The sequence below is a fragment of the Abramis brama genome, assembly GCF_963993115.1.
Source record: "Abramis brama genome assembly, chromosome: 14".
Taxonomy (NCBI): Eukaryota; Metazoa; Chordata; class Actinopteri; order Cypriniformes; family Leuciscidae; genus Abramis; species Abramis brama.
The window spans coordinates 26,366,873-26,382,523 of NC_139976.1; the positions used below are offsets into that span (position 1 = coordinate 26,366,873).

At 42.6% G+C, this 15,651-nt stretch overlaps 1 protein-coding gene across 4 annotated transcripts in view; it reads left to right on the forward strand.

The window, feature by feature from the left end:
- Window positions 1-15,651, forward strand: part of becn1 (beclin 1, autophagy related) — a 93,433-nt gene that overhangs the window by 51,424 nt on the left and 26,358 nt on the right. For all 4 annotated transcript variants that reach the window (XM_084135149.1, XM_084135147.1, XM_084135148.1 and 1 more), the window contains one exon: window positions 4,828-4,918. In XM_084135149.1, coding sequence (XP_083991275.1) covers window positions 4,828-4,918 — 91 coding nt within the window. The remainder of the gene's footprint in view (window positions 1-4,827; window positions 4,919-15,651) is intronic.

Genomic DNA, 15,651 nt, shown 5'->3' on the forward strand with positions numbered 1-15,651 from the left:
TATTTAGTATGTGTTTTGTGGCCTTATTTCAGACATTTTCATTTTTTGTTTTTTCAATAACCATGCATAAACATTATTTTCTCAAAAATACAAACATGTACATACATGTTGCTCACATATTATGGTAGCCCTGTTTGTGCTAAATAGTGTAATTACACCTTTGCCATTAATATGTTTATAAGCAACTGAAAAAAACACATGTAAGAGCATGTCAGAACATCTCAAGGACCCCAAAAACACCTTAGACCCCAGAGGGTTAATGAGCTTATCAGTCTTTTTCTGTCCTTACAAGAACAAAGTATTGTTTAAGAGCATTCAAGCATTACACTTATGTAATATTTAGCATCAGTCAATTACACCTCATATTTTTATGACTCCAGAAATGTGCATGTAAAGGCCATGACACACCAAGCCTACATTAAAGAACTAGGGCTCCGAAAGCTGACAAAAAGCTACACTCTTGAACACAACGCAAAACTACAGCTGACTCCCAACTAGCATGTGCAATTCTGAAAATAACTGTCTATATCAGAAGCTATCAAAAGTCTATATTCATCATTCAAAAAGAGAAACAGATATACAAACCGTAAACAAAGCAGCTCTTGCTTAACATTTTCAATATCATTCATATTGATCACTTTCTTCATTCCGGTTGGCTCATTATGAAAATATTATGAAAATATAATCGAACAGCCTTCTGTCTATTTTGTCTTGACTTCATTGCTTGCTTTCATTTGCTTTTATTTTCGTGCACTGACTCAACATGCTGAATCAGGTGAACTGCCACCGACGTGTGGAGCACAGTGTAAAAACTAGCTTGAAAGGTGCTCACCGATGCTCGACTATGGCCGACAGCTGATCGTCGTCTTGGTGTATCATGGCCTTAAGACTGTGGAAAGGTGGGAAGGAAGAGAGTGGGAAGCAGGGAGGGGGTCAAACACGGCAACCAATAAATCACTCCCTCATTATACAGATTTAGACAATACATATATTATTATTATACAATATTATACAGATTTATTTATTTATAAATAATTTAAGTATTCTGTCTCACGCACTTTGCCATTTATAGTTATTTTTATATAGTTTGTTTTTAGTTTGAGGTCGTTTTAACTGAAACATCCACATATCATGCATGTTATTTTCTTTAAAGGAGCGTTTCACCCGTGGGAACATTAATCTTTATTGAAACTGTGTCATATATGTAGTCGAAATGTAACATACATTTCGAATTTGGTGCCTTCTTGACCGAGGAAAGACATAAAGTAACTTTAGGGCACACTTGTATGGAAGACTACAACTCCCACAATGCACCGCATTGCACAGCTCCGCAAGCCACTCCCACTAATCCAGAACACCGGCTATGAGGTATCCACCTACCAGAGAAATCACTTTTCCGTCTACAAAGCTAGCTACCACCAGAGCTTGAAATTCATTTCACACAAAATTTCTAGTTAGTTGGCGAACTCATTACAGGTATGGAATTTGATTCGAGTAATTTCCAGGTCTGGAAAAGTATGGAAAAAATAAAACAGAGTATGGAAAAAATATTTGCATTTCCAGACTATTGCCCCTATTTAGTTTTCTATAATATAAAATTAAGAATTTAATGAATATAAATGTATCATAGAAGTGTGTTTTCATGGCAGCTGTTTAGTGATTGTCAAACACGACTGAATTCAACGTGCACTTTTTCATTATGCAAAAATGCAGGTAATAAGTGTTTTGGGTTTCTTCTCATGATATTCTTAGCACTGTATTACAGAGCCAATAAAAAATATGCAGACTTTCATGTGCAAAACCATTAAACGTAGCATAGACAATACACGCTGAGCCACCTATTGCACTATCAGCCAATTTCATGGTGTGGTTTCTTGGCCGCCATAGAGTATGTGTTAAACCAGACCTAAGGCCTTGAAATATAATGTACTGCCCTAATGAAAGCCAAATTTTTGTTTTTGTTTGTTTTTAAGTACCGGTCTTTTGATAGACTCTTGAACTTGACAAATAGGACAATGCACACAGCCATATTGTGCCATCAGCCCATTTCATGTCATGGTTTCTCCTCCGCCACAGAGGATCCATTAAATTGGACATTAGGCCTTGATATTAGAGGTATTACCCTAAGGAAAGCCAAATTTTGAGCTAATGGGCCTAGATTTCTATTAATTCATGTGCATATTTGCTCTCTTTTTCTTCATAGTAAGCTGGCAGGGACGCAAAAAGGACATAGGTTATAGGATATAAAACTAGAAATTGTAATGTGTAATTGTAAATTGCAAGCATGCAAAACATTCCTGTGCGCATGTGAATAGTTTCTCGAGGGCACGAAAAAGTTAATTGTGTGCATGCAAGAGTCTGTATATATACACTACTGTGCAAAAGTCTTAGGCACTTTAGTATTTTCACCCCCTAAAAAATTGTTTTAAGCCAGTTATTTTGCTGTAGTGTGTCAGCTTACATTTCCAAACATTCATTTGCCATTAATTGTAATAATCCAGTGAGATTTTTGTATGCACAAGGAGTGACAAGAGCCGGTATGATCTGATCTCACCATCATTGATTCTGTCTGTGATTACATGAAGAAACAGAAAAAAAAACTGAGACAGACTAAATCCAGAAGAACTGCAGCAATGTCTCCAAGATGCTTAAAGAAACCTTCCTGCAAAGCTACAGTACTGTGAGACGTTTTAGGCACTTTTGTAAAAATGCTGTAAAGTGAGGATGCTTTCCAAAATAATGTCATAAATAGATTTTATCAAGTAGCTTCTATTAACTGAATCAAATCAGTATTTGATGTGACCACCCTTTGCGTTTAAAACAGCTGTTGTCCAGGTACACTTGCACATTTTCAGGTAGCTTTGTAGGAAGGTTTCTTCAAGCGTCTTGGAGACGTTGCCGCAGTTCTTCTGGATTTAGTAGTTTTTTTCTGTTTCTTCATGTAATCCCAGATGGACTCGATGATGGAGAGATCAGATCTCCGTGTGGAGCACCGGCTGTTGTCAGACTCTTTATGCATATAAAAATCTCACTGGATTATTACAGTGGCAAAATAAAAGTTTGGAAGTGTAAACTGATATTTCCTACTGACACTACAGCAAAGGATATAAATAACCGTATTAAAACCATTTTTTGGGGTGTGAAAATACAAATATTGCTTTGGAGGTCTCCTACAACAAACGCTTTCATTTTCTCAAAATATGCATTGTACATCACCACATTTTTCAATGATTCTCAAACTAATCATCCGATGATTCACGCTCTTTAAATCCCTCCTTTCCGCTGCCTGCTCTGCTCTGATTGGCCAGACTGCCCAGTCTGTTGTGATTGGTTGACCGCTTACAGTGCCTGTCGGAAGCTAAACACCCATTACCATAACTGACCTTCAGCTCCGGAGGCTTCCTCAGTCCTCAGCGAACACACACTGTAAAGAAGTGTAAACCTCATTTAGACCTCATGGAGATTTTAGAAGCATTCGTCAAAAGGTTATACTGCTGTTGTATCGCTGTGGTAATTTTAACCAGACTCTTCACATCTTCATCCTTTGAAAGGTTTTACAAAGAGAATTTGCTTTTGTAGAGCAGAAAACAACATTATCTCGACATACACAACACAAACCTGCTACAGTGTTTTAGGGCGGGTCAGGTTGTTTGCGGGCGGATAACATAAAACGCATAGGTGGGCATTAGGCAAATGTGTTACCCAGTAACGTGTAGCCGTCACAGAAGTAAGATTCAAATTCCTGACGACTTGTTTAGGCGGTTCAGAGTCGATTCTTTCTTTTGAGAAACAACAACTTTATTTATCGCGTACTCTTTCGTTTTCATAACTTTGCAGAAAGCTGCATTACACATTGCAAGAAAGGGAATATTCGAAAAAGCATAATGGGGCACTTTAAATATGGTTTGGAAATCTACAGAGGTTTGGAAATTTGAGTCTGGAAAAGTATGGAATTTTGAAATGGAAAATGTGTAGGAACCCTGTCATTAGTGAATTACTCCTCGTTTGTATTTCTTTCGGAATGGTTAATTATTGCATGGTACCGGGATGTTCAGTCCGCGTCCACGACAGGCAGGTCTTTTGCCTCGGCTGCAGAAGCCGCAGACGTAAGCCGTAGACATAAACAGCTGCTCTTCGCAATATTGTGGCTCGTAAATATGGCCGCGAACATCTGATTCGAGCATCAGACTCTCAATCCTCTTCTTCCATATCATATTGAGTACCTTCCACCATTGTCGTAACTTCACATCTTGCTCCACAGCGCCTGTTAGCTTAGCTTCCAAACAAGATGGCGGATATTGCTTTTAGTTTCTACAAGTGAAGTCCCACCCACTGATCTGTAATAGGTCTGTAGCGTGAGTTCCACCCCTGGAAAAATGAGGAACAAGTGTTTGTAGTCTCAACCCCTCTATATATGGGACTTCCTGCTTAGAATGATGCAAAATGACGATTTTTACATCATTATAAGCAGGAACCGAAACACTGAAATCCGTATTTCTCCTGTCTCAGGGGAAAATGAGGGAATAATGCACAACCATTCAAAAATATGACTGGGTTTCTAACGATACAAAGCTTAATGCAAATGAAGTGTCCCTTTGATAATATATTACAGTTATGTAAATCACTGAAATTAATGTTTCCTTAGAATCGTAAGAGAATTGTGATTCTCAGTTAATCCACAATTGTATAGCTCTAGATCTGGTTTTATATATTTTCCCCTGTTTATTCTGTGCTATATGCATAGAACAACTGTAACATAAACATATTGTTGAAAGTAAATATTACAAATGTATGGTGGTGTATTAATGAGCTGTTTGTGTTCTTTAGGATGATGTCTACTGAAAGTACAAATAGTTTCACTCTTATTGGAGAAGCTTCAGATGGAGGGACTATGGAGAACTTGAGTCGCAGGCTGAAAGTATGGACTCACATACAAAATGGCACTATTCTACACAATTTCATATTTACATTTATGTTCTTGGCAGTCACAAAAATGGTACAATAAAGCAGATGATTTATTAGTTTGAGTTGATTTTACTGATCTATAAAAATTAGATTGCAGTTGACATTATGAATCAATGATTGGAACAAAAAGCAGTTGAAGGATGACATGCATAATTCAGTTTATTTTTTGACTCCAGTTTGAAGTTTTTTTATTTATTATTTAACCTCTTAAGCCAGGGACACACTTAAAAGATAGGCAGGTCTTTTGCCTCGGCTGCAGAATCCGCAGCAGCCGCCTCCTGTTCCTCCATCAGCCTCAGCTGCTCTTCGCTATAAGCGAATGTAAGGCAGATTATGAATGTAATTTGATACTTATGACTGATCATACCCAAACGAGTCAGAGACAGTTGCGTTCAGTCTGTGTTTAAAATCTGCTCCAGTTGTTGGAAACAGTCTGTATCTGTAAGTGTGTTCAGTTCAGTCTTAAAACATTTCATCTAGTTGTTAAGTGTGTCCCCGGAATTATGGTTTAAACCCTTAACCAGCACCCCCACAAACCGAAATTACATACCCAAAATTAAAGAGAATACAGCTCTTAAACCCTGCAGGTTACAAACATAATCTTAGTATCAAATTTCCTGAAGTAGAAGAGTTTAAGAGAAGCTCAAATAGACTGAGAAGTTGCTACAGTTGCATATAAAAAAAATTATACATATACATACATACATACATACATACATACATATACATACACACACACACACACACACACACACACACACATATATATATATATATATATACACTCACCTAAAGGATTATTAGGAACACCTGTTCAATTTCTCATTAATGCAATTATCTAATCAACCAATCACATGGCAGTTGCTTCAATGCATTTAGGGGTGTGGTCCTGGTCAAGACAATCTCCTGAACTCCAAACTGAATGTCAGAATGGGAAAGAAAGGTGATTTAAGCAATTTTGAGCGTGGCATGGTTGTTGGTGCCAGACGGGCCGGTCTGAGTATTTCACAATCTGCTCAGTTACTGGGATTTTCACGCACAACCATTTCTAGGGTTTACAAAGAATGGTGTGAAAAGGGAAAAACATCCAGTATGCGGCAGTCCTGTGGGCGAAAATGCCTTGTTGATGCTAGAGGTCAGAGGAGAATGGGCCGACTGATTCAAGCTGATAGAAGAGCAACTTTGTCTGAAATAACCACTCGTTACAACCGAGGTATGCAGCAAAGCATTTGTGAAGCCACAACACGCACAACCTTGAGGCGGATGGGCTACAACAGCAGAAGACCCCACCGGGTACCACTCATCTCCACTACAAATAGGAAAAAGAGGCTACAATTTGCACAAGCTCACCAAAATTGGACAGTTGAAGACTGGAAAAATGTTGCCATGTCTGATGAGTCTCGATTTCTGTTGAGACATTCAGATGGTAGAGTCAGAATTTGGCGTAAACAGAATGAGAACATGGATCCATCATGCCTTGTTACCACTGTGCAGGCTGGTGGTGGTGGTGTAATGGTGTGGGGGATGTTTTCTTGGCACACTTTAGGCCCCTTAGTGCCAATTGGGCATTGTTTAAATGCCACGGCCTACCTGAGCATTGTTTCTGACCATGTCCATCCCTTTATGACCACCATGTACCCATCCTCTGATGGCTACTTCCAGCAGGATAATGCACCATGTCACAAAGCTCGAATCATTTCAAATTGGTTTCTTGAACATGACAATGAGTTCACTGTACTAAAATGGCCCCCACAGTCACCAGATCTCAACCCAATAGAGCATCTTTGGGATGTGGTGGAACGGGAGCTTCGTGCCCTGGATGTGCATCCCACAAATCTCCATCAACTGCAAGATGCTATCCTATCAATATGGGCCAACATTTCTAAAGAATGCTTTCAGCACCTTGTTGAATCAATGCCACGTAGAATTAAGGCAGTTCTGAAGGCGAAAGGGGGTCAAACACAGTATTAGTATGGTGTTCCTAATAATCCTTTAGGTGAGTGTATATACACAGTATATATATTTATATATGTAAATTCAAGCCTTTCAAATCATATATATATATATATATATATATATATATATATATATATATATATATATATATATATATATATATATATATATACAGTGAGGAAAATAAGTATTTGAACACCCTGCTATTTTGCAAGTTCTTCCACTTAGAAATCATGGAGGGGTCTGAAATTGTCATCGTAGGTGCATGTCCACTGTGAGAGACATAATCTAAAAAAAAAATCCAGAAATCACAATGTATGATTTTTTTAACTATTTATTTGTATGATACAGCTGCAAATAAGTATTTGAACACCTGAGAAAATCAATGTTAATATTTGGTACAGTAGCCTTTGTTTGCAATTACAGAGGTCAAACGTTTCCTGTAGTTTTTCACCAGGTTTGCACACACTGCAGGAGGGATTTTGGCCCACTCCTCCACACAGATCTTCTCTAGATCAGTCAGGTTTCTGGGCTGTCGCTGAGAAACACGGAGTTTGAGCTCCCTCCAAAGATTCTCTATTGGGTTTAGGTCTGGAGACTGGCTAGGCCACGCCAGAACCTTGATATGCTTCTTACAGAGCCACTCCTTGGTTATCCTGGCTGTGTGCTTCGGGTCATTGTCATGTTGGAAGACCCAGCCTCGACCCATCTTCAATGCTCTAAGTGAGGGAAGGAGGTTGTTCCCCAAAATCTCGCAATACATGGCCCCGGTCATCCTCTCCTTAATACAGTGCAGTCGCCCTGTCCCATGTGCAGAAAAACACCCCCAAAGCATGATGCTACCACCCCCATGCTTCACAGTAGGGATGGTGTAGGGATGGTACTCATCATTCTTCTTCCTCCAAACACGTTTAGTGGAATTATGACCAAAAAGTTCTATTTTGGTCTCATCTGACCACATGACTTTCTCCCATGACTCCTCTGGATCATCCAAATGGTCATTGGCAAACTTAAGACGGGCCTTGACATGTGCTGGTTTAAGCAGGGGAACCTTCCGTGCCATGCATGATTTCAAACCATGACGTCTTAGTGTATTACCAACAGTAACCTTGGAAACGGTGGTCCCAGCTCTTTTCAGGTCATTGACCAGCTCCTCCCGTGTAGTTCTGGGCTGATTTCTCACCTTTCTTAGGATCATTGAGACCCCACGAGGTGAGATCTTGCATGGAGCCCCAGTCCGAGGGAGATTGACAGTCATGTTTAGCTTCTTCCATTTTCTAATGATTGCTCCAACAGTGGACCTTTTTTCACCAAGCTGCTTGGCAATTTCCCCGTAGCCCTTTCCAGCCTTGTGGAGGTGTACAATTTTGTCTCTAGTGTCTTTGGACAGCTCTTTGGTCTTGGCCATGTTAGTAGTTGGATTCTTACTGATTGTATGGGGTGGACAGGTGTCTTTATGCAGCTAACGACCTCAAACAGGTGCATCTAATTTAGGATAATAAATGGAGTGGAGGTGGACATTTTAAAGGCAGACTAACAGGTCTTTGAGGGTCAGAATTCTAGCTGATAGACAGGTGTTCAAATACTTATTTGCAGCTGTATCATACAAATAAATAGTTAAAAAAATCATACATTGTGATTTCTGGATTTTTTTTTTAGATTATGTCTCTCACAGTGGACATGCACCTACGATGACAATTTCAGACCCCTCCATGATTTCTAAGTGGGAGAACTTGCAAAATAGCAGGGTGTTCAAATACTTATTTTCCTCACTGTATATATATATATATATATATATATATATATATGATTTGAAAGGCTTGAATTTACATAAATCACAATGTATGAGGGAAAAAAATAATGTTATGCTTAGAGCTTTTTTATACAAATTACAAGTCAAGGTGCGATACCAAACAAGACCACTTGAACATGCCAAAAGACCACTATACCAGCCACTTTGACTTGACTGCATTTTTAGCTACTATACAGATCTGTTTAGAATTAATAAACACAAAAATACAAATAAAAAAATAAAACATTCAAAATTTGTCAATCAGTGAACATTTCCTATGTCAAAGTGTCTGTGCTGTATGATGCGCTTATGTCTATAAACACCACTGACCCCTTACAAGCTGTAATTATTTTTGCCTTGATTACAGTCATAATCCATAAAGACTTTTTACTATGTTTTGATCTGCCAGTCAGTCTGTATTTCAAAAAGCCTATGCATGAGGATGTTTTTTTTTTTTTACTCAAAATATATAGATTGAAAAGGGGGACTGTGTACAGGGGGCCCTGAGGCCAGGAGAGCCTAAAGGATCTTCCCTAAGGGCCCGGCCTTGAAACAAGATTTGTTACCCACATACTCCAATCAGACTTAACTATGATATGATAACAGAATTGGATGAAAAATTCATTCTCATGCCTCCTACAAGCGATTAAAGAGTATGTATCCTGTGGTGCACGTTGCTTGTTTAAGGGCCAAGACATTGACAAAAAGCTAAATAATTAAAATAAATAGTTCCTTCTATTAGGTGAGAATTATGTGCAGTATTGTTGCCAGTTACAGGTCTTTAAGGTAAATGTTTGATGTAATTTAAGAAGGGACCCAGGTCTTGTTCAAAATTCAGAGTCAGTTCATTCGCATTCGGAAATCGACTATTTTTGACTGTCAAAATGCCGGCGGACACAGCTACAGTGAGTTGTTCAAAATCTTTCTTTTTAGTAAACTCTGTGTACACAAACAATGTTCTCAATGCTCGAGTTCATGTGTAGAGCCCCTGGTGATACTTCGAGCAAAGTTTCATGTTGTGTCGAACCTTCTTAGTGTTTTAAAAATAGCGATTTTTGATGCTGTCATAAAAGTGCCCCATTCACTCCCATTCACAAGGCATTTTACCTAAAACGAAAATACGGTCAAACATAAAAGTGGCGTTTCCATTCTAATTATGCTTTTAAACGAAAATTTGCCGCGAGTAGATTAACCCCTTAAGCCCTGAAGGCATTTTTAGAGTTGTTTTGTCTGAGTGACACACACAAAAGTAAAGACTCATAACTCCAAAACTATAACAAGGAGAGTCCCTCCGAGGTCACAAGACTGTGTGTCCAGGCGCCAGCATGTCGAAGAAAACAAGTCAGTCAATCTCCAATAATGTCACTTGTTCCTTAACCTGTAACCAATAATACTAACACCCACACAGACACAGCTTCTTCAAGGTTGGATTTGGTCAGGCTCTAACGATAAACGGGAGACTTTTCCCACCTCCGTGAAGTTGGCACCATAAAACAAAATCATTTCCAAAACTATGCCATTCGTTTGTGCTGATTTGTGCCGCAAAAACGAACGTTTGTGCTGGTTTGGTGTTTGAGATATTGAACATTATTTTTTTGGGTTGTGTGACGTCACTCTCCAACCCATGTCCTTCAAATCGCTCCAAACCGCTGTCATTCGTTTGTGCTCGGTTTGTGCCGTTAAAACAAACACTGTATCTGTTTTCCTTTCGCAGATATAACAAATTTAATTAGGGAGCAGTGACGTCACTCTCCACCCCATGTCCTTCAAATCGCACCAAACCGGTGTCGCTCGTTTGTGCTCGATTTGTGCTGGTTTGTGCCGTTAAAACAAACACTGTATCTGTTTTCCTTTCGCAGATATAACAAATTTAATTCGGGAGCAGTGACGTCACTCTCCACCCCACCTCATCTAAATCGCACCAAACCGGTGTCGTTCGTTTGTGCTGGTTTGTGCCGTTGAAAGAAACATTGCAACTACGATCCCCTCTTAAACATAAAAAAATAAACTTTTTAAGTACAGTTACATAACTGTCCACCCCATATGGTCCAAATCGTTGCAAAACTGTGCCGCTCGATTTGTGCCGGTTTGTGCCGTTACGATGACCATTGTATCTTTTTCCCCTCGTTAGAAATAACACATTGGATTCGGGACAGTGACGTCACTCTCCACCCCATGCCGTCCAAATCGCCCCAAACCGGTGCTTTTTGTTTGTGCTCGATTTGTGCTGTTTTGTGCGGTAGAAAGAACCATCATAAATGATTCCATTCTTTAGAGATCACAAAATCTTTGGAGGAGGAGTGACGTCACGCAACAAGCTGCGCTCTCTCCATCCATCTCGTCTACAAACCTGTCCGGTTCGTTTGTGCTCGCACAGGGCCGCAGCTGTCAGTGTTATTTTCTTTAGATATATGGGAATGTTTTATTTTAGATTTGTGCTATTGACATTTGGTCTTTATATAATCACCAATGCACTATGATATGCAATGTACTGTCACTATTCTGGGGTGTGTTTCCCAAAAGCATCGTTAGCCAACTATGTTCGCAAGTTCCGTCGTTATCAGCATAGTTCAACGAGTCAGTGTTTCCCGAAACCATTGTTCTAACGAACATTCGCAAACAGCATCGCAGAGTTGTGTGTTTGGAATGACAGCTCTCGACCTGTGGTTAGAAGCATAGTTTCTAGTTTGCATGACATGTGGACTTAATAAATCCTCATCTTGAGCAAAATAAGCAAGCTGACATTCAGTACAACCTGTGTGTCAGGAAGCATACAACGGATCCAGTAGCGAGTCGAAATAAAGTTTATTGTAAACAGTCAGTAGAACAAACAGAATAGCTGGCCAATAACGGGCACCCAGCAGGCCCTAGGAAACACGAAAACTGCAGAGTAGAATCCAAGCAGGGTAGAGGAGAAATGATGCGTTGTGATAATCCTCAACACAGGCAGACCACAGCTCAGGCAGAAACAACAACAGGAGATCCGTGCAAACCGAGAGCAGGACCAGAAACTGCACAGAACAGAGATCAGCACAGGAACCAGCAAACCAAACGATCTGACACTAAACATGAGTAACACAGACTAATAAACGACACACCTGTGACTGATCTGATCGCTCGTCAGCGCAGCTGGCGCTGATAGGCAATCAGATCAGCGCAGTACACACAGAATGAGCAAGCAAACCCGCGAACCGTGACATTACCCCACCCCCTAGGAGCATCACCTGACGCTCTCAGAGGCTCTTACCTGGCGATTGTAATCATCGATAAGGGAATGATCAAATATGTCCCGGGCAGGAACCCAACTCCTCTCCTCCAGACCGTAACCGTCCCAGTCCACCAAGTACTGGAATCCACGTCCCCTCCGCCTTGAGTCCAGGATACGATTAACCGAATAGGCTGGTTCCCCATCTACGATTCGCGGCGGTGGGGGAACCGGGACAGGCAGATTAATAGCCGAACGAAAAACTGGCTTGATTTTAGATACATGAATACATGAAGGCGGGGTGAATCCTCCGGTATGCCGGAGTAAGTTTGAGGTGGACCGTCACCGGACTAAGGATCTTTGTGATGGTAAACAGGCCGATGAATTTAGGAGCTAATTTTCTACAAACGGAGCGGAGAGGAATACCAGCAGATGAAAGCCACACTTTCTGACCAGCGACGTAGACGGGAGGTCTTTGCGCACTAAGGTCTCGGCCTGGACCTTAGTGCGCAAACCCACCTGGAGAAAGGTCTCCCTGGCCGTTCTCCAGATGTCTCTGCACCCCTGGACGAATTCGTGGGCAGAGGGGACCGCAATTTCAGACTCCAGACTAGGAAAAATTGGTGGCTGGTACCCTAAACTACACTCAAACGGAGATAGGCCCGTGGACAACACTGGTAATGAGTTATGCGCGTACTCAACCCATGAGATATGCTGACTCCAAGAGGACGGATTCTGTGACGCTAAACATCGCAAACCTCGTTCCAAATCTTGGTTGGCCCTCTCCGTCTGACCGTTGCTCTGGGGATGAAACCCAGAAGAAAGACTGACATTCGCCCCCAGCAACCGACAAAACTTTCTCCAAAATTTGGATATAAACTGGGGACCCCTGTCAGAGACCACGTCTGTCGGGAGGCCATGGATACGAAACACGTGGTCTATGACAGCAACCGCTGTCTCTCTGGCTGATGGTAATTTGGGCAGAGGGATGAAATGCGTAGCCTTCGAGAACCTGTCCACCACGGTTAAAACCACCGTGTTACCCTGTGAGGCAGGGAGACCTGTCACGAAATCTAGCGCAATATGTGACCAGGGTCTCGAAGGAACTGACAACGGTTGAAGGAGCCCAGCAGGAGGACGAGTGGAAGACTTACAACTGGCACAGACCGAGCAGGCCAATACAAAACAACGAGTGTCGCGAGCCATAGTTTGCCACCAGAACCGTTGCTTATTGAGAAAAATGGTATGATTAACTCCTGGATGACAAGCCACCTTGGAACAATGACCCCACCGGATGACGTTGGACCGCAATTTCTCTGGCACAAATAAACGACCTGGTGGACATCCGGGTGGAGGCACTATCCCATCTAAGGCCATGCGGACCTTCGACTCGATCTCCCAGGTCAACATTGAAACCACACAATTACGTGGAACGATGGACTCGGGAGAAACCGGGCGTTCAGATTGGTCAAAAATGCGGGACAGTGCGTCAGGTTTGATGTTCTTGGAACCTGGACGATAGGAAATGGAAAAATCGAACTGACCGAAAAAAAGTGCCCACCGAGCCTGCCTAGAGTTAAGTCGTTTGGCGGATCTGATGTATTCAAGGTTCTTGTGGTCGGTCCAAACAATGAAAGGTACCCCCAAACCCTCCAACCAATGACGCCACTCCTCCAAGGTTAACTTGACTGCCAACAATTCTCTATTACCAATGTTGTAATTACGTTCGGTGGAAGACAAACGATGAGAATAAGCGCACGGATGAACCTTGCCGTCCACGGAGGAACGCTGGGAGAGAACCGCACCTACCCCCACCTCTGACGCATCGACCTTCACCACGAACTGACGAGAGGAATCAGGGGCGACAAGAACGGGGGCTGAAACAAAGCAGTCCTTGAGTTTGGAGAATGCAACCTCAGCTGCACTAGACCACCTGAAAGTCGTCATGGTGGAGGTCAAGGCTGTCAGAGGCGCGGCTAGTTGGCTATAGTTGCGAATAAAACGCCAGTAAAAATTGGCAAAGCCCAGAAACCTCTGCAGGGCCTTGCGGGAATCTGGGGTTGGCCAGTTAACCACTGCCTGAATCTTGTCGGGATCCATGCGCACCCCCTCAGACGACACGATATATCCTAAAAAAGGAACAGACTGTGCATGAAAAACGCATTTCTCCGCCTTGACAAAAAGCCCATTCTCCAACAGCCTCTGAAGCACTCGTCTGACGTGCTGAACGTGTTCCTGGAGAGACGAAGAAAAAATCTATGTCATCCAGGTAAACATATATGAACTGATCGACCATGTCTCTCAGCACATCGTTGACGAGTGCCTGGAAAACCGCGGGGGAGTTGGAAAGACCGAAAGGCATAACCAAGTATTCAAAGTGCCCCCTGGGGGTATTAAACGCGGTTTTCCACTCATCCCCCTTCCTGATGCGGACCAAATGATAGGCGTTACGTAGATCCAACTTTGTGAACAAAGAAGCGCCCTGCAGCCTCTCGAAGGCTGAAGACATCAGTGGCAAAGGATAAGTATTCTTTACCGTGATGCTGTTCAGCCCTCGGTAATCAATACAAGGATGCAGGGAACTGTCCTTCTTGCCCACAAAGAAGAATCCCGCCCCTGCAGGAGAAGAGGAAGGACAGATGAGTTTGGCTGCCAGAGAATCAGAAATATATTTCTCCATGGCCTCCCTCTCCGGAGTGGAAAGAGAGTATAATCTGCGGAGACGTACCTGGCAATAAGTCTATAGCACAGTCATAAGGACGGTGCGGAGGAAGAGAAGCAGCCCGGGACTTACTGAACACCTCCTTCAGGTCGAGGTACTCCCCGGGCACGTTAGACAGATCTGCCTGCTCATCCTGCAACACAGAACAAGACACAGAAGAACAAGCAGACACCGAACAAGCAGACACCAAACAAGAAGCATGACAGTTCTCACTCCAAGACATGACAGAATTCTGACGCCAGTTTATGTGAGGGTTGTGCAGAGTGAGCCAGGGATGTCCCAACACCAAAGGAGCAAATGCCGAGTCAATGAGGAGAAAGTGAATCTCCTCGACGTGGTTACCCGACGTGATCAGACTCACCGGTCCGGTGGAGTGGGTGACCGATGACAGGAGTTGCCCGCCCAGTGCCATTAACCAAGATGGGGTGAGTGACGGGAATTATTGGAACTCCCAGACGACGTGCCAGGTCACGGTCCATAAAACTCCCCTCCGCACCGGAGTCCACAAGAGCCTCACACTGATGATAAGAGGCGGCCCACTGCAGTCTTACCGGAAAGAACGTTGCTTCTCGAGAGGATTCATCCCAGGAAATGCCACCCGTCAGTAACCTCCGTTCTACTGACGGGTGTTGGCTTTTACCGGGCACTTGGACGCAAACTGACCCCCGGCTCCACAGTATAAGCACAGTCCTTGCGCTCTTCTGCGCTCCTTCTCCTCCCTAGAGAGACAAGCTCTGCCCACCTGCATGGGTTCCGGATCGAATGAGGGACCGACCGCATCACCTGAAGGGAAGACCGGATGGACCTCCATGTCTGGAACTCGACCTCTCTGCACCAGAAGATTTCGACGTTGTAATCTCGCGTCTACTCGGATAGCTAGATCAATCAATCCATCCAATGTTGCAGGTAACTCCAGAGTGTATATCTCATTTTGTATGCGGTCGGCCAACCCATGCAGAAACATGTCCCACTGCGCCTCGCTATTCCACTTACACTCCGCAGCCAGCGTCC